This window comes from Monodon monoceros, unplaced genomic scaffold (assembly GCF_005190385.1).
Source record: "Monodon monoceros isolate NGI ecotype Baffin Bay Population unplaced genomic scaffold, NGI_Narwhal_1 Super_Scaffold_16, whole genome shotgun sequence".
NCBI lineage: Eukaryota > Metazoa > Chordata > Mammalia > Artiodactyla > Monodontidae > Monodon > Monodon monoceros.
In genome coordinates this window covers 91,165,496-91,188,849 of record NW_021703772.1, presented here as the reverse complement: position 1 = coordinate 91,188,849, position 23,354 = coordinate 91,165,496, and the positions used below count along the sequence as shown (strand labels likewise).

At 38.0% G+C, this 23,354-nt stretch overlaps 1 protein-coding gene and 1 long non-coding RNA gene across 2 annotated transcripts in view; one reads left to right on the top strand and one right to left on the bottom strand.

The window, feature by feature from the left end:
* HNMT (histamine N-methyltransferase) overlaps positions 1-11,091 on the top strand; it is a 36,065-nt gene extending 24,974 nt beyond the window's left edge. The window contains exons 5-6 of the mRNA XM_029224676.1: positions 2,788-2,881; positions 10,051-11,091. Coding sequence (XP_029080509.1) covers positions 2,788-2,881; positions 10,051-10,406 — 450 coding nt within the window. The 3' untranslated portion in view covers positions 10,407-11,091. The remainder of the gene's footprint in view (positions 1-2,787; positions 2,882-10,050) is intronic.
* Positions 1-23,354, bottom strand: part of LOC114896632 — a 368,479-nt gene that overhangs the window by 107,966 nt on the left and 237,159 nt on the right. The window lies entirely within an intron of this gene.

The window sequence follows — 23,354 nt, the reverse complement described above, 5'->3', positions numbered from 1 at the left end:
TATTTCTTAGAAATACGATAGTGTATTTCTTGGAAAGGGGGAGACAATTCAGTAGGTGGTATGGGGACATACTTCCAGAGGCCACTGACATATCTGGATAGCATATAGGTGTATAGGCTTTGGGTGTTGGCTACCATTAAAAGATGTGTATATTTTAGAAATACCACGATGAACAACAAGATGCTTTTTGCTTTCTATAGTCCGCAAGCACAGTCATCCCAAAGGAATAAAGTTTTTAAAATCATAGGAAGAAATGACTCCAAGATCAGCATATGCAGGCAATCCTACATCTTTGCTTTCTTAGCGGACAAAATCTTTTACCTATAAGGGAGTCCTAACATTGCTCAGCAAACCTATGTTTCTCTAGTAGACTTACTTTCCTGCCTTCCCAAACAGCTGGCCCTTGAACAACACAGGTTCGAACTGCGTGGGTCCACTTATATGTGGATTTTTTCAATAATAAATGCTACATGACTGGACGCAGAACCCCAGAAACAGAGAAACTGCATATAGGGAGGGCCAACTCTGTGTTATGTGTGAATATTTGTGCACAGAGTGTTGGTGTTCCTAACCCCTGCCTTGTTCAAGGGTCACCTGTATAACTATCTCATACCTCCCTCTCTCTCCTTATACCTCCTGTAATCCCTCCTCCATCACTCATTTCCAACTGATGACCTCACGTCCTATTCTGTAGCAAAAAGAGAAACCATCAGGTAGAAAATCATCTTCCACTCTCCAAATTTACAAACATAGCTGCACCTGTACGCACCATGTCTTTCTTTCCCCTTATTACAAAAGCCTCCCTTTATCAAAAGCCAATCCCTCCACATATGCTCTGGATCCCATTCTTATAAAATTCTTCTTTTTTTTTTTTTTTAGCATTTAAAAAAAATCTGTATTCTACAAACATACCAGTGAATGCTATAAATAAGGTAATATGACATAAAACAAACTGAAAAATATATGTGAGACTGTTCTCTTTAGTGTACAGAATTCATGGCAGTTGCTGTACTATCGGGCTACTTAAATAGATCTATATCTATAACTGTATTTATATCTATATCTATATTTATATATATATAAAATTCTTATATAATGTTGCAGCTTCAGGGATCATTCACCAGTTTCTCTCAAAAGCTCCGCGTCTGTTCTTTCTTTCTCACAGCAACTCTGCTCCCTCTGCATTACTCCTCTGTCCCTCTCCATCTACTCTGCATTTTTCTGTGCTATTTCTCTGTCTCTCTATTGCTCCTTGCGGTCCTAGCATTCTCATGACATCCTTCAACTTAATATTCATAATCAACTGCAGAGATTCTGTGTCTATTAGATCAAATTTCAGAGCATCTGCTATGACCCACCTCCTCTTTTCAGCCAGGTCATGTCATGGATGGTTAGCCATCTTGTGGATTAGCGGCATCTGGGTGCCTGTCTATGTATGGTCCCTGTGATGAACAGCATGGAGTGACATGATACTAAATATGGCCTGTGATGCTGCACAAGCCGTGTGCAGCTCCACTGTATTTCATTCATTTGTGTGAGAGGGGCATAGCTTAGGTTGTTTATGTTTTACGCAATAAATTCTATCATGGCATCTACATAAAGCATTGAATTCTTGTTTAAGAGAGCTGAAGATGAGACGTAAGAAGTGTCTATGGGGGTAGACTCCAGGGATGTAAGTCCTTAGGGAAAATTTTCTACTGCCAATGTTTAATTCCAAGCTCTATCTGTGTTGGGTGGAAAGACCTCTCCCTGCACTTCACCAGAGATGGTTCAGTTATTAAAAATGGGTGGGCTTACTTCACTCTGGGTCAGAAAGAGAAAAACAAATACCGTATGCTAACACATATATATGGAATATAAAAAAAAAAAAAAGCTACTGGTGAACTAGTTGCAGGGTAGGAATAAAGAGGTAGACATAGAGAATGGACTTGAGGACACGGGGTGGGAGGGCAAAGCTGGGGCGAAGTGAGAGTAGCATCGACATATATACACTACCGAATGTAAAATAGATAGCTGGTGGGAAGCAGCCGCATAGCACAGGGAGATCAGCTCAGTGCTTTGTTCCCACCTAGAGGGGTGGGATAGGGAGGATGGGAGGGAGGGGATATGGGGACATAGGTAGGCTTATGGCTGATTCGCTTTGTTGTGCAACAGAAACACGGTATTGTGAAGGAATTATACTCCAATAAAGATCTATTTAAAAAAAAAAAAAAGGGGGTGGGCTGACTCCTAGCACCCTGGGACCATGCATGTAACTTTAGGCTTTATCCAGTCCATTTCCCTAGAGAATCTGTCAACATCAAAGCCTGTCACATTTTCCATGATTTTAAAAAAAGCATCTGTGAGCCTACAGTGAAGCTAGTGCAAAGGGCTTAATTTTAAAACAACGCTCCATGAAATGGAATGTTTCTACGGTGCCAGCACCATTTTTGCCCAGAACTACCAAAACTCACAAAATATAGAGTGAGCATTAGAATTCAGTGCCCCCATGTGGAATGCAGACTGTCTCGAGCTATAAATGTCTGTGTTAATGAAGCCAGAAAGAGTAAAGTTTAAGCTGTTTGACTCTAGTTGAGTAAATACCATAGTTTCCCCTCTCCCCAAATATTTTCTCACACTATTATTCTATCTCTATATATAACATTTTTAATTTTTAAATTTCTTAAGTGTTTTGTTGAATAAAAATCCACTCAACTTGAACATCAAACCTTCTAGTGAGTAGTTAGTCCAAGCAACAAAGACATTGACACAGAAAAGCATCTCGTTTCTCTCTTCCTTCATTTCTAGATGCTGTATTATGTAAAAGACATCCCAGCCACGCTGAAATTCTTCCATAGTCTCTTAGCTACCCGTGCTAAGATTCTCATTACTGTTGTGTCCGGTAAGTTATTTTCCTTCAGCCTGAATTTTAAAACAGTGATAGCGCATGGATACATGTGTTTGAAGGCAGCTGGTATATTTCATCTTCCTTATGAAATTCTTGATTTGGCTTCTGATCAGAGTCAATTAATTAACACAGTATTAGGAAAATCCTTCACAACAGCTTTCAATTTAGGAGTTCCAGTGGAATTAAATGTCTGTTTCCTTCTTTCTCTCAGGCAAATATATCCTTGTTGTCTTTATATAAAAAATATTTAACATACAGCAAATACAACGGATAGGAATGTTTTTAACGAGACTAAAAATAGTAAATATTTCTATTTACCTCCTTTTTGTCTCTTGAATGTCTCTCTTCTGTGATGTTTATTAATAAATATCAATAAAATAAGGGTTTAAATATTTGGGACACTATCATATTTGATTAATCTGCATTTCTAGAGCCATTATCAATGTTCATTTAGGTTTTCTCAAATAAGTATCAAACATGGTCCCCTTGTTTTGTTTTGTGTTGTCGTGTTATTTTCCAAAGAAGGCATTTGATCATGTCATGTTGTTTCCAATGATACAATAAGTACCACACAGAGAACATAAGTAAACAGATTAGCAAATGAAACACAGACATTGTTGCATTCATTAATTCATTACTTCTTTCATTCAGCAGTCTTTGTGGATTGTCCACACAGTGCTAGGCAGGTTCACTCCACGTACACAGCAGCCTCTATCTCCCTAAGCTTATACCAGACCCTGTACTCAGAAACCATATGTCGCAAAATGCATTTATTCTTTTCTTTATAAATTTATTTATTTATTTATTTTTGGCTGCATTGGGTCTTCGTTGCTGGCCGTGGGCTTTCTCTAATTGCTACGAGCAGGGGCTACTCTTCGCTGTGGTGCGTGGGCTTCAGTAGTTGTGGCACCAGAGCTCGGTAGTTGTGGCTCACGGACTCTAGAGTACAGGCTCAGTAGTTGTGGTGCATGGGCTTAGTTGCTCCCCAGCATGTGGGATCTTCCCGGACCAGGGCTCGAACCTGTGTCCCCTGCACTGGCAGGTGGATTCTCAACCACTGCGCCACCAGGGAAGTCCCCATGTATTCTTAAATATGAAGAATGGCTTTAAGGATGGCAAACATAGCTGCTGCCTATAATCCTGGGTTTGAACTCATGTGGGAGTTTGGCAAATGAGAGTTCCTGTACGCAACCTCTTCTCTAAGGGAACATTTGATATACTATTTTTATCTCAGGTTAGTTAAAAATACTCATTTGTGTGGGAGAGTTCTATCTTACCATTTAGAAGGGCTTCTGTAAACTGGATGTTTCCCACCAACCTCTCTCTAAATTAGGACACTTGGGTAAAGCACTTTGTACTGCATTTAGGAATACAGAAGTCAATTTAGTTATCAGCACTGAGGGCAGTCTATTCTTGATAATCTGTGTCAATAATAAAGAAACAGTGTTGCAGACAGAAATAGCAATTCATCCAGTAGTCATATATGTTTGATTTTAGGATATATTTCATATCAAATGAAGATCTACTGTTATATATATTTGGTTTATGCTTAAATATTTTCAGAAGTCAAGTATTTGAGTGTCAGAAGGCAGCTGTCTATGAGTATATGCCTACCAATAAGAAAAAGCCAGCCTAAGGTTTAGGAAGTGGAATGAGCAGTCTACAAGCAACTGAGAATGGACTAAGTGCCCTTATGGATACAGTATTCTGCTGGCTACATCATGAATACGTTAATGGAATCCATGGTTTATTGGCATCAGGATATGTGCAAACCAAAACAGGTCCAGTGAAATGCAGGATGATACATAAAATCAAGAATGCTGAGGCACTTCCTAGCTGTGTGAACTTGGCCTGTGAGTCTTAGTTCGTGCAAGGCCTATTTCCAGATAATCATACCTACATAATACGGCATCTATGCATACACGTAGTTCACATGTACTATGTCTATATACATTCATGGGGGAAAAAAAATCAAAGAAAGGGAGTAAAAGCGCAAAAACCAGTTAGCTTTCAGAAAAAAAGATATTTTGAGTCAAAACTTATTCATTCTGTAGTTTGACGGTGGAGATGTTTTACTAACTTTTTCAGCACACAGCTTACAATTTTTCATTACTGCACACAGCAGTGGGAGGCAGGTATCCCAAAGAGGAAAACACTGGTAACACACAACCCTCTTAACTCCGTGCTCTTCCTAAGATACCAGCTCCTTACTTCCCCCTTCTACCCCTCTTATTTGTTACCTAGAGCAGTTTAACTCCCTTTTGCTCTGCCTGTCTGACCTAGATAAACCTGTGCACCTATAAACCCATCTTAACAACAGTATATTTCTCTGAGATAAATTCTGTTGGCCCCTCGGTGTATGGAAGTGCCTATGGTCTTCTTTTTTAAAAATAGCAAGAACTGCTTTGTCGTATTAATAAAGCTGATATAAACATATGGGTCAACTTTCAGGAAAATAGAGCATAGTCAATTTCCAACAGTGAAAACAAAGTTAATCGCAAGAACTTTCCAATCAGATTTGTTTTATATCATTGTCAATTAACATGTATAGAATTGATCCACATTTTTATTAGTCACTTTTTCATTCGATGATATCACTGCAAATCCCTATCTGCCAGACCAGTGTGTGGAAAGCAGACAGGTTTGGGAAAGCTCCCCAGGTCATCTGAGGTGCCTGATCAACTTCCTACCTTACCGCTGTAGAAAAACCATTACCCTAAACTACCTTCTCAGCCCCAACTTGAACCCCCATTCTTCATACTTGCCCAATGAAAACATTCCTTAAACTTGAATATTACCCTAAAACTTGAAACACCCACACCAAAATGGTTCACACTAGGCTCTGTTTATATCACATTTGTTGCAGTCACTTTCTAAATGGAATCTGCTTCATAATTACCCAGAAGTGAAGAAGCCTGTTTGTGTATTTCCTTTCTTTTGGGGCAATATTCTCATCCATAGCCTCACTGCAATACAGCAAACTGAGTACTCGATGCCAACAGAGTCAGACAAACCTAGAACTAGTCACTAAATCAAATTTCTAAGAACACTCATCAAGCCAGTATCTCACCTGAGCGCATAATGGTATGTCTGGATTAACATCTTGCTCTAAAAGGTCATCTTAAATATGCCCCACAGCTAAGGCTTCTGCCTGTCCATCCGAGTCAGACACTGACCTGTTACTGAACTGATGCGTTCTCTCTGTGAATAAACTGAAGTACTCAGTTATTTGAGCACCATATGGACACCCATTGTTTGCCATTTATTAGATTCTAAGATAATGAAATATGGGGTCAGTTTCTAGATTTAATTATGCAGGGCACCTAGCCTGGTTAAGGTGGCAGGTGTATTCAGCATATTCAAACACAGCCTACACTCTTGGTCCCAAGTTCACTGCATAGGTTAGTCGTGTAGATTTGGTTCATTCAGCTTTTATTGAGCTCCTCTAGTTGGTCACTGCTAGGCTCCGGGGTTGCAAAGATGACTGTTACTCCTCTGCCTCATTTGAAAGGCTCCTAATCTAATGGAGGATTCAGACATGTACATACTTTCAAAAAGGTGCTAATTTCTGATCAGAGGCAGATAGGGAGTTTAAGGAGAGTTCCCGGAGAGCAAGAGGCTCTGCCTCTTACCTCTAGTCCCAGATCTTTGCAAAACCCTTGCCAACTAGAGGAAGACACCCAGTGAATGTGTTTGAATTGAACTGAATAATTGTTTATTACTTCTGCCTTATACTATCCCAACTACAGCTAGTTCTGAATGTCCATTCAAAAAAAGATACCGTGTTTTAGCTAACATGATAGACATGGAATCTGAGAATACAGAAAGTTCTGGAGATTTGAAGATGGATTTAATAAACAGGAATAAAAGACTCAATAAAGAAGATACACATATTCACAAGCACACAGTGCACACCGAAATAGGCAGAACAGAGGTTTTTCTCCAGTTCCTAAGTATCCATTAAAAAGTTAGCCCAGCTCAGTAAATATTTATTTATTTATAACAAACAGAAGTTCCTGATTATAATGATAAAAGATTTGATTTGGGGATGAAAAAGAGGAGAAATAAGAAGAGGTGGATTTTTAAAATGAGGAGTATCCCACACTAAAATAATGTTAGTGGCATGTTTTTCTGCAAAGGTAGTAGCCAGGCATTCGTTGAGAGAGTTGCTAATTAAAATGCAACTTATCTGGTTACAGGAGATTAGCCAGGAGATCAGTGACATTTTCTGTCTTGCCCTCTCCTTATCTAAGGAAGGAGGCAAATCATGGTGTGTTATTTTTAATAAGGGGGGTGGGGGTGAGGGACCTGGTTTATATCATGTTGAAAACAAAAGTAACACCATATGTTGTGCCCACCGAGAGCCATTATGATAATGTATCAGTCAGAAAGTTTCTAACTGCTCAGCTCAGAAATGGCACTGAGTCACAGAACGCTGACACCAGCAAATTCTCTGCAATTAGTGTTTGGTTCTTTTTTCTCTGCCAGGGTGAAAAAAAAGAAAAATGATAACAGAGCTTTTCCTCAACCACCGAAATATTTATTTTCTTGTAGTCTTGTTTGCAGGCAAATTCTTATTTAGGCAGTCACTGTCTTTGGAATGAAAGATTTTTGTAGTACATGCTCATGACCCTCATTTTTTTTCCCACTGAACTGAGGTTTTATTTTTTTCTGCTTCATTCCAGTTCCACCTTCTTCTAGAGCTTATCCTGTAGTTATCGTTCCCTCTTCTGAAATGTTAGTGGAACATCAATTATCTAGGCTATTTATTATTTACCATTTTCTGCCTTGGTTATTCTCTTTTGTTGAGTTAAATCAGGAGACTTTAGCCAAGCCCATGGATGAGGCCAACGTCCTATAATTATATGCAGAATTGTGTGGCTATATAGTGTTTGTATACTTTTCTGGAGAGTCCGATTACTTTGATTACATCATAAAGGAGCTTTCGGAACGAAAAAAGTTCACGCCTTTGAAATCTTAATTTTTAATCCTGGAAACTCATAGAGCTGTAAGTTCTCTCTTATATTGCTTTGGCCAAGTCCAACTTAATTTCCTAACACTTGAGCAGTGTTTACTATGTGCTAGTCATGGTTCTAAGTGCCTTACTTTATCAACTTGGTGATCCTTGGAACAATCCTATGAAGATAGTCTATTATTATCCCTGATTTATAGATGACAAAACTGAGGCACAGGTTCATAAAGCTAGTAAGAGGAGAAGCCAGGCTTCCCACTCAGAAAGTCAGGCTTTAGAGACCACTCTTAAATGCTGCACATATCCACTATCTCTGTAACAGCCCACTATTAGATGCGTATATTAGAAAGTCCATAAATAGCTGTTCTTTTGTTTTGATTTATTAGTATTATTACAGATTTCTGAAAAGCAAATTTGTCTTTTTACATTCTCAAGATTACAACCAGTGGAAATACATTATCAAAGTAATTCCATATAATATTCATTTATTTTGTAAGCACTTATTACACATCTGCCATGTGCTTACCATTGAGCAATGATTCACTTCAATTATCTCATTTAATACTTGCAGTTGCATTTGGGGTAAGTATGGTTATCTCTATCTAATAGATGAGAAAACTGAGGTTCTGAGAGACTAAATACCAAACCTCATCTCATTCATGAAGTGTCAGAACAGTCCAACCTATCTCTCCCACAGATGCTGTATCTCTTAGCTTCTACACTGGGCCAGGTTTTCAACTAAATACAACATACACTGCTAATATATCTTCTAAAGCTGGGGACAAAATTTTTAGGACTCAACCTAGTTGTTGCTGTCCAAGGCAGCATCCTGTAATTGTATAGACATGAGAGGCTACCCCATCTTTGGTCTGGGTAAACTATCATTGTATTTGCTGTGCTCTTTCTTTCTATTTCAATTTTTACTCTTAGACCCTTTCCTCTGAACCAGACTCACATGAACAACTGCCTTCCTCCTATCACCACCTGAATGTCCAACGGGGACCTCAACCTTATGTCTCCAAAACCAGATGCCTGATAACACATTTAAACATGTTCCTCCCTCATTCTTCCCATTTCCAATAATGGCAATTTTCTCTTTTCAGATGCTTGGGCCAAAATGACTGGGATCATCACTGATTCTTTTCTTTCTTTCACTATCCAAATTATTATTGTTAACAATATCCAAATCATTAGCAAATGGCATTGGATCTAGGAGTGTAATATATAAAAAAATTCAACCACTTCTCATCACCTCCAATCTTGCTGGTGCAACGTAACATCATCTAACATCCAGATTATTGCAGTAGCTTTCTTACTGTTCTTCCTGATCTGTCCTTATGCCCCTATAGTCTATTCTCAATAGAGAATAGTCCATCTGTGTGGCCAGAGTGGCCTTATGAAAATGCAAATCAGGTTAAGTCACTCTAATATTGTGTTGTCCAATATGGAAGCCACAGTTGGCTACTGAAAGTGAAATGAATTAAGATGAAGTAACACTTAAGATTCACTCCCTTAGTCACACTAGCCACAGTTTACATGTTCCATAACAATAAAGTGGTTACTGGCTATGATACTGGACAACGCAAATATGGAACATGTCCAAGAGTCCAGAAAGTTCTATTAGACCACACTACAATGGCTTCTCATCTTTTTCCATATGATTTAGCACCCAGTCTACTCCTCACCATCACCCGTACAACCTCCTCTCCTTCCACGCTCCCCTCTGTTCACTCAATTCCAATCTCACTGGCTTCCTGGCTAGTTCTTAACATGCCAAGCCTGTTCCTGCTTCAGGTCCTTTGCAGTTGCTCTTCTGTCTACCTGGAGTAATCTTCTCTCTGATATCTGTGTGGATTGCTGTCATGTCTCTGCTCAAATGTCACATTATTAGAGAGACTATATCTGCGACCACCTGATATAAAACAGCAACCCATCCAACTCTTTGATCCCCCTTATTCCTTGCTCTGATTTGTTTTTCATTAGCACTCTGCACCAGCTGATATACGATTTATTTACTTATTTAACTTTCTCTCCTCCCACCCGCTTCACTCCTTGAACTGAGCTACACAAAGGCAAGAATTTCTTTTTTTTAAATTGACTGCTCTATTCCAAGCATCTAGTGTACTGGTTGGCAGAGTAGGTAAATGAAAAGAAGAATAGCTGAAAGCATGAATTTTGTTCTGTTGCACAGGAACCAGTGGCTGGGACAAGCTATGGAAAAAGTACGGATCTCACTTACCCCGGGAGGACCTCTGCCAGTATGTCACGTCATCTGACCTCATGCAGATGCTGGACAAGTTGAGGATTAAGTATGAGTGTTATGACCTTCTTTCCACCATGGACATATCTGACTGTTTGATTGATGGCAATGAAAATGGAGACCTGCTTTGGGATTTTTTGACAGAAACCTGCAACTTTAGTACAACAGCACCACCTGATCTCAAAGCAGAAATTATGAAAGATCTGCAAAAGCCTGAATTCAGTGTAAAGAAAGAGGGAAAGGTTCTTTTCAATAACAGTCTGAGTTTCATAGTGGTTGAGGCATAAATGTCCACCATGAGAATGTATTCAAAAACTATAGTTTGAACAATTTTGATCATTCACTTATTTGTGCATTAAAATTATAAATATATCTCATAATATAAACAGAGCATTTTCTCTGATATGTAAAATCTAGAAAATCCCAAGATATTCTTGGACTTCCATGTGGAATCATATATGACACTGCTGGTCTTATCCCATCCCTTCTATCGGTAAAGAGACTACATGCTGTCTACACACCACATAATCTGGAAAAATGAGACAACTAAGTTTCACGGGCTTATTGACAATAAAACCCTTTCCATTTGTTGATTATAATGGAATTTCCTGGAATACTAATAAAATATGTGCTATGGATTTTTAAAATACTAGTAAAGTATATGCTTATTGATACCTTGGACATTAAGAAAGCATATGTTTATTGATTTTTCCCCTTCTGTGAAGAAGTATTTCTCTATGTGCATTTCTTTATTGTAGTTTCTTATTTTTAAAGATTACTCTAATTAACTTTGTTATGTGTTGTCATTTCCTCCCACTTTGTTTTCTCTTTTAATTTTGTCTATGATTTTGTAGTGTTTTGTTTGTTTTCTGCTATACTAAAGTTTTTCTACTTTATTCAGTCAAATTTAATTTTTTTCCTTTTTTAATTTCTGGACTTCTGACACATTTTAAAAGGCCTCCTAAAACCAAGGTTTTAGAATATTAACATATTTAATCATAATAATTTTATAATTTCACTGTAAAAAAATCTTTGATATGTTTGAAGTTTACATAAGTATCAAGAGTGAGTTGAGAACAAGCTGATTTTCCTCAAAAAAAACCCCATCTATATCAACACAATTGACAAAAAAACCCACTGACTTAAAATATACCTTTTATCATTCACTAAATTTCTTGAAAACACTTGAGTCTATTTCAATACTCCATCATCCTTATGCCCCTCTGTCTTAAGATCTCCTCTAAGATCAAGAATCATCTTTAGGGCTTCCCTGGTGGCACAGTGGTTAAGAATCCACCTGCCAATGCAGGGGACATGGGTTTGAGCCCTGGTCTGGGAGGATCCCACGTGCTACGGAGCAGCTGGGCCCGTGTGGTACAGCTGCTGAGCCTGCGCTCTGGAGCCTGCGAGCCACAACTACTGAAGCCCGCGCACCTGGAGCCTGTGCTCCGCAGCAGGAGAAGCCACTGCAACAAAGAGTAGCCCCCGCTCGCCACAACTAGAGAAAGCCCACTCGCAGCAACGAAGACCCAACGCAGCTAAAAATAAAATAAAATAAATAAATATATTTTTAAAAAAATCATCTTTAACAGTAGTATTTCAGAGGATTTTTGAAAAGTTTTTGATAATCCTTATATTATCTTTAATAATAAACATCTATCATTCTTAAAAAAAAAGCACACCTCTTAAGTAATTAAGTAATTTTATAATTAATACATATATTTTAAAAATATAAGTAAATAATTACTACTCCCTGTTAGAAACAGAACAAAAGTAAGGTTTTACTAAAGAGGTCACGGACCCTGATTCACCAGTGGTGAAACGTTCAACATAGTATGATATTCACTCTTTCACATCACAGAGCTACCACTTAATGCTGTGGTATAGTCACTTAAAAAGGATTAATGCCTTCCTTCAGGCCCAGGAAATACACTGGAGTATAGAGCCTATTTCTACCCACAAATTACCAAGCTTTATTGTTCATAATAAGTAAAACTGACTTGCATTACTCTCTTTTCATGGACAACTTTATCAATATTTTTTTGAATTGTCAGTTGCAACAAATGAAATGACAGTTATCCAATCAGATTCCTGAATATGAACCCTGAACCATTAATCATACTGATACGTACTACTGACAAAGGAAATCTGTGAAGCAGGCATGATTGATGGATATGGACCATGACGACCTTGAACAACTTCACCAAAAAAAATGGAAATCAAGACTACAGAGCAAATTACGGTCTTTTCTAAAAAGCACATGTGCAAAACAAAACAAGAATAGAACTACCATGCTGCTTAAAGATGAAGAAGACTAGCCGTCTATAGACGGATGCTTGTAAATATGGCCGTTTTCTCATACAGCCCTTACTATAAAATACGAGGATAAATAAATTCTCACCTGCTTCAATTTAATGTAATGTGAACAGTCAAGCCTTTTTCAAGAGAAAATCCTTAGGAGTTACCTACCAGTCAGTGGTGGAAAGATACAAGGGTACAACAGGTGTGAGGGATGGAACTATTGGCTCCTGCCTGCACTGCGTGATATTACAAAGGACTTGAGGCAGTCACATATTGAATATTCAAGTCTGTTTTTGTGGTTCAGGAAAAAAGCCTACAACATGAATTTGGAATGTTGTTTTATACATCATCATACATCTCCCAGTGCTTAACATGGGGCCATGCATAGAGAAGATGCTAAGTAACGGATTACTTTCTTTCTCAAGCACCTATCTTATACCTATGTGTTTATATTCTTGTTGTAACCACAGCTCAAGAAACCCAACAAAATTGTTTGTTGCCCTTAGTATAAACCTTAACTTATTTAAAGTGTTTCTGACACTTTTCTGCATTTGTTAGAGAGTCCTGCCAAATCCAAAGTATTAAGTGGAGCAAAGTATTTTAGGGCCTTGATCCTTGCTTATTGTAAAAATTGGCAACTTTCTTAATTGAAAACTCTGCCAAGGATATAAAATGGAGAAAAGACAGTCTCTTCAGGGAGTGGTATTGGGAAAGCTGGGCTGCCTCATGTAAATCAATGAAGTTAGAACACTCCCTCACGCCATACACAAAAGTAAACTCAAAATGGCTTAAAGACAAATATAAGACATGACACATAAAACTCCTAGAAGAGAACATAGACAAAACATTCTCTGACATAATTCATAGATAGCAATGTTTTCTTAGGTCAGTCTCCCAAGGCAATAGAAATAAAAGCAAAAATAAACAAATGAGACCTAATCGAACTTACAAGCTTTTGCACAGCAAAGGAAACCATAAACAGGATGAAAAGACAACCTACGGAATGGGAGCAAATATTTGCAAACAAAGTGACTGACAATGGCTTAATTTCCAAAATATACAAACAGCTCATACAACTCAATAACAACAACAACCAAAAACCCAATCAAGAAATGGGCAGTAGACCTAAATAGACATTTCTCCAAAGATAACACAAAGATCCCCAACAGGCACATGAAAAGATGCTCAATATCACTAATTATTAGAGAAATCAAAACTACAATGAGGTACCAACCTCACAACAGTCAGAATGGTCGCCATTAAAAGTCTACAAATAACAAATGCTAGGGAGGGTGTGGAGAAAAGGGAACCCTCCTACACTGTTGGTGGGAATGTAAGTTGGTGCAGCCACTATGGAAGACAATATGGAGATTCCTCAGAAAAATAAAAACAGAACTACCATATGATCCAGCAACCCCACTCCTGGGCATATAACTGGACACAACTATTATTCAAAAAGATACATGCACCCCTATGTTCATAGCAGCAATATGTACAATAGCCAAGACAGGGAAGCAACCAAAACGTCCATTGACAGATAAATGGATAAAGAAGATGTGGTACATATATACAATGGAATACTATGCAGCCATAAAAAAGAATGAAATAATGCCATTTGCAGCTACACGGATGGACCTAGAGATTATCATACTAAGTGAAGTCAGAAAGAAAATAACAAATACCATATGATATCACTTATTTGTGGAACCATAATATGACACAAATGAACTTATCTACGAAACAGAAACAGACTCACAGACATAGAGAACAGACTTGTGGTTGTGAAGGGGGAGAGGGATGGGGGACGGGTGGATTGGGAGTTTGGGATTAGCAAATACAAACTACTATGTATATAATAGGTAAACAACAAGGTCCTACTGTATAGCACAGGGAAATATATTCAATATCCTGTAATAAACCATAATGGAAAAGAATATGAAAAATTTAAAAATACATATAACTGAATCACTTTCCTGTTCACCAAAAACTACCCAGCATTATAAATCAACTATACTTCAATTAAAAAATGAAAACAAAAAAATAAAACAAAATAAAAAAAGAAAACTCTGCCAATCTGGGCAAAAGAAAAAAATTAAATTTCTGGTGTGCATCCGTAAAAAACAGATGCAAGGGTCACAGAAAATACTAGATCTTAAGTCTGTGACATTGCACAGACTCAAATGTATATTTAATGTATTTAAAATGTTTGCTTAATAAAAATAGCTTACACAGAGTATTTTGTCATTTTAAAAGCATATTTACATATATTTACCCCATCAGAATGTTATTTCTAAGAAAATAAGGACTTCTTGATAAGCCCCACAAGGGACTGATTACCTAAAATAGTCTTGTTAGATGGACAGCTTGAACCAGATTTCCTGGGTTCAAATCCTGGTTCTATTAATTACTCACTGAGCGGTCTCAGGCAATTCATTTTCTCTATTATCAGATTTCTTCATCTTCAAAATGAAGATGATAATCACAGTACCAACCTTAGAGGGTGGTCATGAGGATTCTAGGAGTTAGGGTACAGAAATATGCTCATAAAGTGACAGGCTCATAGGGAATTTCAAAAATATTAACTATAATTATTATTAACTGCTCAAAAAAATTCAGTATAAAATGTAGAACACATTTAAAAAAAATTAAAATTAAGGAAAATTATGACTGAGGCCAGAGAGAGAGATAGTACCTAGAAGAAGCAACCTATTCCCTGACCTTGACATTTCTAGCTAAAGGTAGATGGCCTCTCTGTTATTGCTGAACTGGTGCTTCACGAAGCCTAAGTGCCACCAGGGCTGAGCCACTCAAATCCCACCTGAGGGCATCTGCTTGCCTGATGCTATAAGTACCAGCGCTCCATACTATGAAAAGTGGCCCCATCTCAACCCTGTCTGAGTAGACCAAAGAAAGGGTGGGCAGCTGACACAAGGATGGCAATACATAGGCTGGCCAGAGATTGACTGGAGTGGTTTCTCTTCACAAAATATAAAAGGCATCCCTTTAATTCTCTTACTAATTTAGAATTCCAAACCTGGGAAAATTAGGTTTTCATCTTTTCATTCATTCATGAAATATACATTCCACCACTACTGATTGTTCTAAGCAAAGGTGATAAAGTAGTAAAGAAAACAAAGTTCCCAACGTCAGTGACCTGATTTCTAGTGGGAGGGTGGACCGAAAAATCAATATTGGTCAGATAGTGATAGGCATGATTAAGAAAACAAAAGTAGATAAGGAGAAAAGAGTACTGGAGGGGAAAATAAGAGTGGTTGGAATGGTCAAGGAAGGCTTTTTTTTTTTTAGAAAAAGGGTGAAATTCGAACAGAGATTTAAATGAAGTGAAGGGGCAACCATGCAAAGAGTTGGGAGAAGAGCATTTCAGAAAGAAGGAAGTGCAAGTACAAAGTCCCTGATGTGGGAATGAGCTTGACACACTTGAAGGACAGTCAAGAGGTTAGGTGGCTTTCTACAGTAGGTGGGCTGAAATGTCATGAGATGAATTCTAGTCCAGAGTAGCCACCACAGTGGCCATACGTGGGAGGACCTCACTAGGATGTCACAGTTAGAAAGGGAAGAATGGAGCAGAGAATAAGACCATATGGCCTTGGAACAGGAGATGTGCTTTGGTTGTCTTGAGTAATGCTCCTTACCATTTCCAATTCCTGTCTATGTTTAGCCAGAAAACAAGTACCCCTTTCCCCAAGGTGTCTGTGTGGGTGTCTGCCTCTTGCCTCCCAGATGTCATTGTTAGAATAACATGTAAGATCTCACTTGATTCTTAATGAATTTGAAAGACTGATTATTACTATCCCATTTAGGAGGTGATGAAGCTGAGATACTAAGTTAAATGACTTGCTCCGCTCTCAAAATAAGTTTGTAAAAGAAGGTAAGCTAGCCCTTACACATTCTGACTTCACACTGTGCCTCTATACATTGGGAAAATTAAGTTTATGATCCTCTGTCATCATAGATGTAGGTTATCTTAAAGAGTAACACTGCATCAGACTAAATTGCCTTTGCCCCCAAATGCCCATCTGCAAATTGAAGGGATCTGATTGCAGAAAAGAAAAAGCAATAGGATGGTCAAAGGGTAGTATAAAAAAAAAATCACCTCACTGAATGGTGAAATGGCACTCTTTCTGAACACTGTACTTCAATAATAAGGTAGTTTTAATCTATTGCCAAATACCTGGGTTCTCTCATCCATTTGCCTTGACTTTTGCTTTTATTTCTCTACCTCTATTCCTACCAGGTCCCAAGCATCACCCATTTCATGTTTAAATTATCTGTCACCCCTATCCTAGCTCCCCCGTGATTCATACACTGTGCAATATGCATTCATAGTATGCGATCAACAAATGCAGGGTAGTTAAAGCTATGGATCATGTAATCCATTCCTCAACATGAGATACACCGTAAAAAGGCAACTGCAGTAAAAGGGGGGTTGATTTAAGAGGCTCCCTGGGCAACAACAGTCACAATTTCCAAATGTGCCAAAAATTCATTAGGACTCCATGTCAGATTGCTGTAATCTCTGCAGCGATGGTTTAATAAATACAGTGATGTGCGGTTCTGGAGGCCATCCTATATAATCAGTGTCTTCCCATGATCAGATTCTTCTCCTGAAGAATTATCTGTGTTTCCTGATTTGTCTTAATGATACTTGAAGGACTTTGCAAACAACCTGCCTACGGTAGAAAATGTTGAAATAAATCACAGGGGCTATCAACTACAGTCCAAGCTTCGTGAATTCTCCAAAGACATTTGATACAAAAGAGGCAGGAAAATGTCGGTCCCTCTATTTATGTCCTACAGCTAACTAATTTTATGCTAATTTCATTTCTATACTGTGCTTCCTTATTCTACATGTTGATGGATGGATTTCATGAGTTAATTCTCTAGCCCCCGTTGCAGGCGGACTGGACATAAATCCCAGGGTTTTGTAGAAGAGGCAGTTGTTCCATGCTACCTATTATCAGCACAAACACATTGCAACCGTGGCTTATTTATCAAGAGATTGCTACTATTCTGCACATTTTCCAAGTGGCTTCATCTATCCCACAGTAGCTTTTAATGGGAGAAGTATAACAGTCTTTGTGGTTTGTTTATTATTATCTATTAGGTTTTTTATTTCTCCAGGTCTGACTGGGAGAAGAGTTTGGACTTCTTTCTCATTTTATAAAAGACACCTAGAAAATGGGACAAGCAAATTAGCTAGGGCTTACTGCTTCAGGAGACACCTCATGGGAGGGATTTATCTGGGCAAGGTTGGCGACCCATGGGTTTCCCATCTGTGTGTCCTCAGAATGGGGAAGTAAATATTAGCTTCCAGGCTTAGCTGTTTTCCCTGTGTTTTCTTTGGTCTCTCTAGTTTATAGATTTCCAGCCTGAAAAATAGTTGATCATGGAGATTCTTTGCTAAATAACAGACATTAAGGAATTTTAAGGACTCAACTTTAATAACAGTTCATATTTATTGAGTGTTTATGATGTGTTAGGTATTGTGTCACATTATTTAATCTAATCCTTGTAACAAGCTTATGCGATAGTCATCATTTTTATCCCAATTTCACAAAGAAGGAAATTGAGGTTTAAGTTGCTTATGTAACTTTCCCCACATTCTCACAGCGAATGCCAATCCATAGCGATAAACCACAGATACCATTTTCTTAACCATCACATTGCTGCCTAAGGGTGATCCTTGTTGATTCTGTTCCTTTCTATCCTAAGTATCCAAGCTTCCTTATAGGAATTATCTCCTAGCTTCGAATTTTCATTCTACTTCCTGGGGACTGATCACAGCTGCTGACTCTGGTACAAAGAGAACACCTGTTTGACTTAATCAACTTTGATCCAACAATGTATTATCTTCAAGCGGCAGCTCCTGTATGACTGGCCTGCCCTCTTGGGCAGAGAAGGACAATCCCAGTGAATTGATTTATTATTTTAATCTTGTGTACACATATTTTCACTTAGTGAGTATCCATAACACAAGAGACTTTGAAATGGCAAATCATAAGGCCTGTGTAGCTCCAGCTGGCCAGAGAGTCGAAGGTAATATGGCAGAGACTGTTTCCTAGTAGCAATTCTCCCCTTCTTCTGTGACAATGTAATATCGAATTTTTAATTAGGTATACGGCTGCCCAGATGAAGACTACATTTCCCATACTCCCTTTGTGCCAGATATAGTCACACGACTAAGTTCTAGCCAATGGGATGTGAGAAGTAACATTGTGGGATATGCCAACAAAGGAAGACATATGTTCTCTTCAACTGCTTTTCTTCCTTCTAGATGGCTGGAATGTGGATGTGACAGTGAGCTAATCTCAGACCAGGCAGACAAGAGTGGCAATGCCCTAGGAAACGCAAAGCAACAGGAGTTGGGTCCCTAAACCTGGTGAAGCAGAGTTGCCACATTAGGGGTGGACTGCTTACCTTCAGACGGTTACAAGAGACAGAAATAACTTTCTACCTTCCAAGTACAATGTTGACTTATTTGAAGTAGCAGTGGCTGAATCCATGCCCTACCTACCACAAGTAGGTTAATCTTAACCAAGTCCTTCCCATCTTTTTCAGAATCTTTTTTTTTTTCTTCTAATCTATAAAGCAGGCCAAAAGGAACACTGAGAAAATAAGAAAAAACTTTGAAAAATACAACACATGTTATACTGGGTCTAGGAGAGTAGGTGACTATTTCTGAGAAAAAAACGTTTTTTCCCCAAATAGTGCTAAAATATCAAGATAAGTGTACCTATTTTATCAATCACCTGCATTCTAGATGCTTAACCTGCATGATGTCACATATCCACCTAGCAGATTAGTCATTCATCATAGTATTTAATTCTGTTTCAACAAGTTATGCAGACATGAACCTCAACAAATTCTGTAAACCATAGTCACTCACTACTTTTAAATTTTCAATGGGCAGACGAATCACCTGGGAACCTTATTAGACATGCAAATTTCTTGGTTCTACCCTAGATCTGAACCATGTGTGAGGCCCAGGAATCTGTCTTTGTATGAATCAACCAGGTGATTCTCTGGCTCACCAGATATGGAAACTTGTATGGAATACTGGTAAAAATAATAGGAATAATTATAGAAATATTGCATCATTCACTGACATATCTGAACCAGTAGCCTCTGAACGTTGCGTTTGCATTATTATTTAATAATATCTAAATGAAGTGAGAACCAATTATGTATCAGGCACTATATACAATTTTTGACATGTTATTTCATGTAATTTTCAAAATAAAAAGGCATCTTTTACTAATTTTTCTTATTTTATAGATGAAGACAATGACGTTTGATAAGTTTAGATAGACTTGCACAGTTTCTAAGCTAAGACATGGCAGAGCTGGGTCTCTGCTCCAAAGTCCAAGAGTGTAACTCTGAGATGCTAAGGCCTTTCCTCATTCTTAGCACTATCATCAATCGGGGAGAAAAAACCATGTTTCAAAGGTTATTCAAGTAAGGACAGTAGTAAGTGCATCGGTGTTCATTAGCCTACAACGCTATTTGCAAGATACCATATAGGACTCACGAAAAAAATGAATTCAGGAATTAAAATAAAAGGAAGAGCATTAACACGATTTTGCTAATTTTAAACACCAAGCTTTTTATAAACCATCTTAGCTGTTAACATGCTTACACACACATTTGATAGATATAAAAATGCTTTCAGTGATTTCCCAAGATTGTGCCTGCTCTGTTCATAATTTTAAATTCACTATCATTTAACTCCAAATCTTTTAGTGAATTGTTTCGTTTTTTGAAATTTAATTATATATATATTTTGGTCTATACCTGACTAAGCTGTGGTTAGCATTTTTCAGTTTTGTCAGTTTTTGTCACAGTGTATATACATGTATATAAACTGTATGTGTGTGTGTGTTTGTGTGTATGCCAACCCGCCCATATACACACAAACATAAATCATTTATACATGCACATCTACATATTACAGCTATCAATCTCTGTAGAAAGAGGAATCATGATGTGGATTACAAATTCATGTTAATTTAACATGTATGCTTGTGGGTTTTCTTAATTTAAAATAATACTTACATAAGTAAGACACCAGAATATATCAAATCTTAAGTGGGTCTCTAATTACAGCAGGAAGTTAAAAAAAAGAAATTAACATACAAAATGTTACATTTAACTCAAAGACATCAATAAATCTCATGCTTCTGTTTTATAGGAAGAATCTTTAACCAACAATACTTCTCAGGAGAGAAAAAAGTCTCCATTTTCAACAAAAATAAAAATGCTAAAATTAAATAGATTAATATCTAATTTTATACCTTCATTTGTATTATGTGCAAAATTATCTTAAATATTTGTTATGGATGAAGTGGCTTTCTACCAAATTGGGCCTTTTCATAGTAGAAAATGTTAACATAAATTGTTGCATAAATCATTGCCTTGTAGCATACCAGAAGGCGCATATAAAAACCCATATCTTTACCACACATATTTCCCATTAACCATAATCTATTAGTAATTGAAGTTCATTACAAATTCTTGTAGACTTTATTGCTATCGCGCTGCATGACATACCGAACCTGGCTTGCATAACAAGAAGTCCTTGCTGGGAAATATCCTATTAACGATGACAGTGCATTTGTCATTGTAATAATAAACCTGTAGATTATAAATTATCAAGGCGCCATTTGTGCTGCCCTGGCTTGAAGGTTTGTCAGTGCCTCCATTTGAAAACGCTGATTGTCAGTGAGTTGTAACTCAACTATCAGAATCTGCAGTGAGCTGCAACTCTGCATCCAAGGACTCAGCTCGAGAGTCTTTTTGGAACAATTCTTAAGTATGATTTACATTTTCCAATTAAAAACAACAGTGTCTGCTGGCCTGTGCACAACAGTATTGAAGGGACCTGTGAGACATAATCATTTCCCACCAAGAAAAATATGTTTAGACCTGGCCCAGATACCTAAGGCTGTTTAAGATCAAACTTTATAGCAGTCCCAAGTTTGTGCCTTAAAAAGACATTATTTAATTTTTAGGAGGGTAACAACTAAACTCAAATGTCAGGCATTCACGTTAACGACATATACCAAGTGATTCTTCCTTTCATGCAAGAGCCGCCACTCCTGCCCCTTTCATATTAATAACTTGAAAAATAGAAGAATTTATACGGAGCAGTGAGAAAACATTACTGAGAAGGGAGAGGAGCATGGGAGAAGCAAATGTAATATTGAAACAGAAATAGCTACAACTGTGTAAACAGATGTGCCTTTGGCTTGGAGGTGAACTTTACCAGTCTGTGATATTTCTCAGCCAAGGAGATGGAAGCCCGCAGGACCAGGATAGGGCTTTCTGCATTACAAGGGCAACTGGTTCCACAAACTTTGATCTTTCTTACCTTAAAATGGGGTATTAGATAATTACGGTTACTTGAAAAATCTCCCCAATTCCCAAATTAAGAACATGCATTTCCATGACTACGATCACAGTAACCAAGAAACTCACGTCTTGGGGTTCTGCAGAGAGGGAGTGATTGATAGGGGCTGACTTTGGACACTTGTGCGCAAGACCGGAAGTTAGGTAGGATGGGAAAGTGACGGCGAAGGAGGAGCTCAGCCTGGCCCTGACAGCTGTTACTGACTGCTCCAGTGAACTGACAAGTAAGAAAAATATAATACATGATAAAGTGAGCCAGAAATGCAAAATTGAGCTGTAGAAACTCTCAGTACTTGGGGGAATGTAACACAATTAATTCTCACTAGAGGATTAAAGAAACAGATTTCATGGACAGGACCCTTTTGAGCAGGATCTTAAAGAATTACATCTTTTTTTTTTTTTCTCCTTTTCTTTAGAGACTCCTCCCCCAGCCCATCCCCCAGTGCGATGTTCTTTTCTGGGATAAGTCACAACAAGAGGAGAATAATAGATTCCTGTTTCAGGAATGACCATTAGCTTGGGGTGGGGAGGACTAATTTATGCTTGTAGAACTCGGAGCCAGAATGTACTAATTGCTGGCGGGGGGGGCGGGGGGGGGGGGCGGGCAGGGGAGCAACTAAACTGTAGCCAGAAGGAATAAATCTTTTTTATTTCGAGGAAACGCTAATATCTAGGTCCTTCTAGCCTCTTTCAATGGGACATTGGGCCTTCAGTTTTAGTCAGTCATTAAGTGGGAAAAAGCAGAGCAAATGGGCTCTTTTATTGAATTTATTCCCAAATGTCTTTGAAAGAAAAGTCAAATAGTTCTGACGGTATCAGTGCAGTCTTCTGCATAGCAAATTCACTAAGAAGGACTAAATGCAAAATCCTAAACCCATGTCCCAGATACTATGCTAAGCAATCAATGTATTTCACTGCGTTCCTGCAAATCATGAAGTAGGTTTTAATGTTTCCATTTTACAGAGAGGAAAACTTGATACTTTGGCAAGTTGCGCAAACTAAGGCAGGTTAAGATTTGCCTGATATCAAACAGCTATTAAGTGGTACAGTGGGAATTCAGATTCAGGCCTATCTGATAGCATAAACTGTGCCACGTGCCAGCTCTATACCACCCATATTGTTGTTTTTAAAATTAATCTCATGAAATAAACTAGAGAGAGCTCAAAAGAGAGCCAGTTTCCACCCGCCAAACCTTAATTCATGTTACTTAATAACTATGCTTTTCTCTCCCTTCCTTCCTTCCTTTCTTTCTCTCTCCCTCTCTCTCTCTTTCTTTTCTTCCTTCCTCCCTCTCTCTTAGTTTGATTGATGCCCTCAGTCATGGTATCATTCTGCTCTACTTTTATTCTCAAGAGCTATTCCAAAATACAGTGATTTCATGTTTAACTAAAGGCAATAAATAAATAAATACTGTTATCTCCTCAATAAAAATGATTGGTTCTATCAAAATTACACAATATTGTCTTTGACTTTTTTAGAACAAAATCCACAATTCAAGATCTACTTTT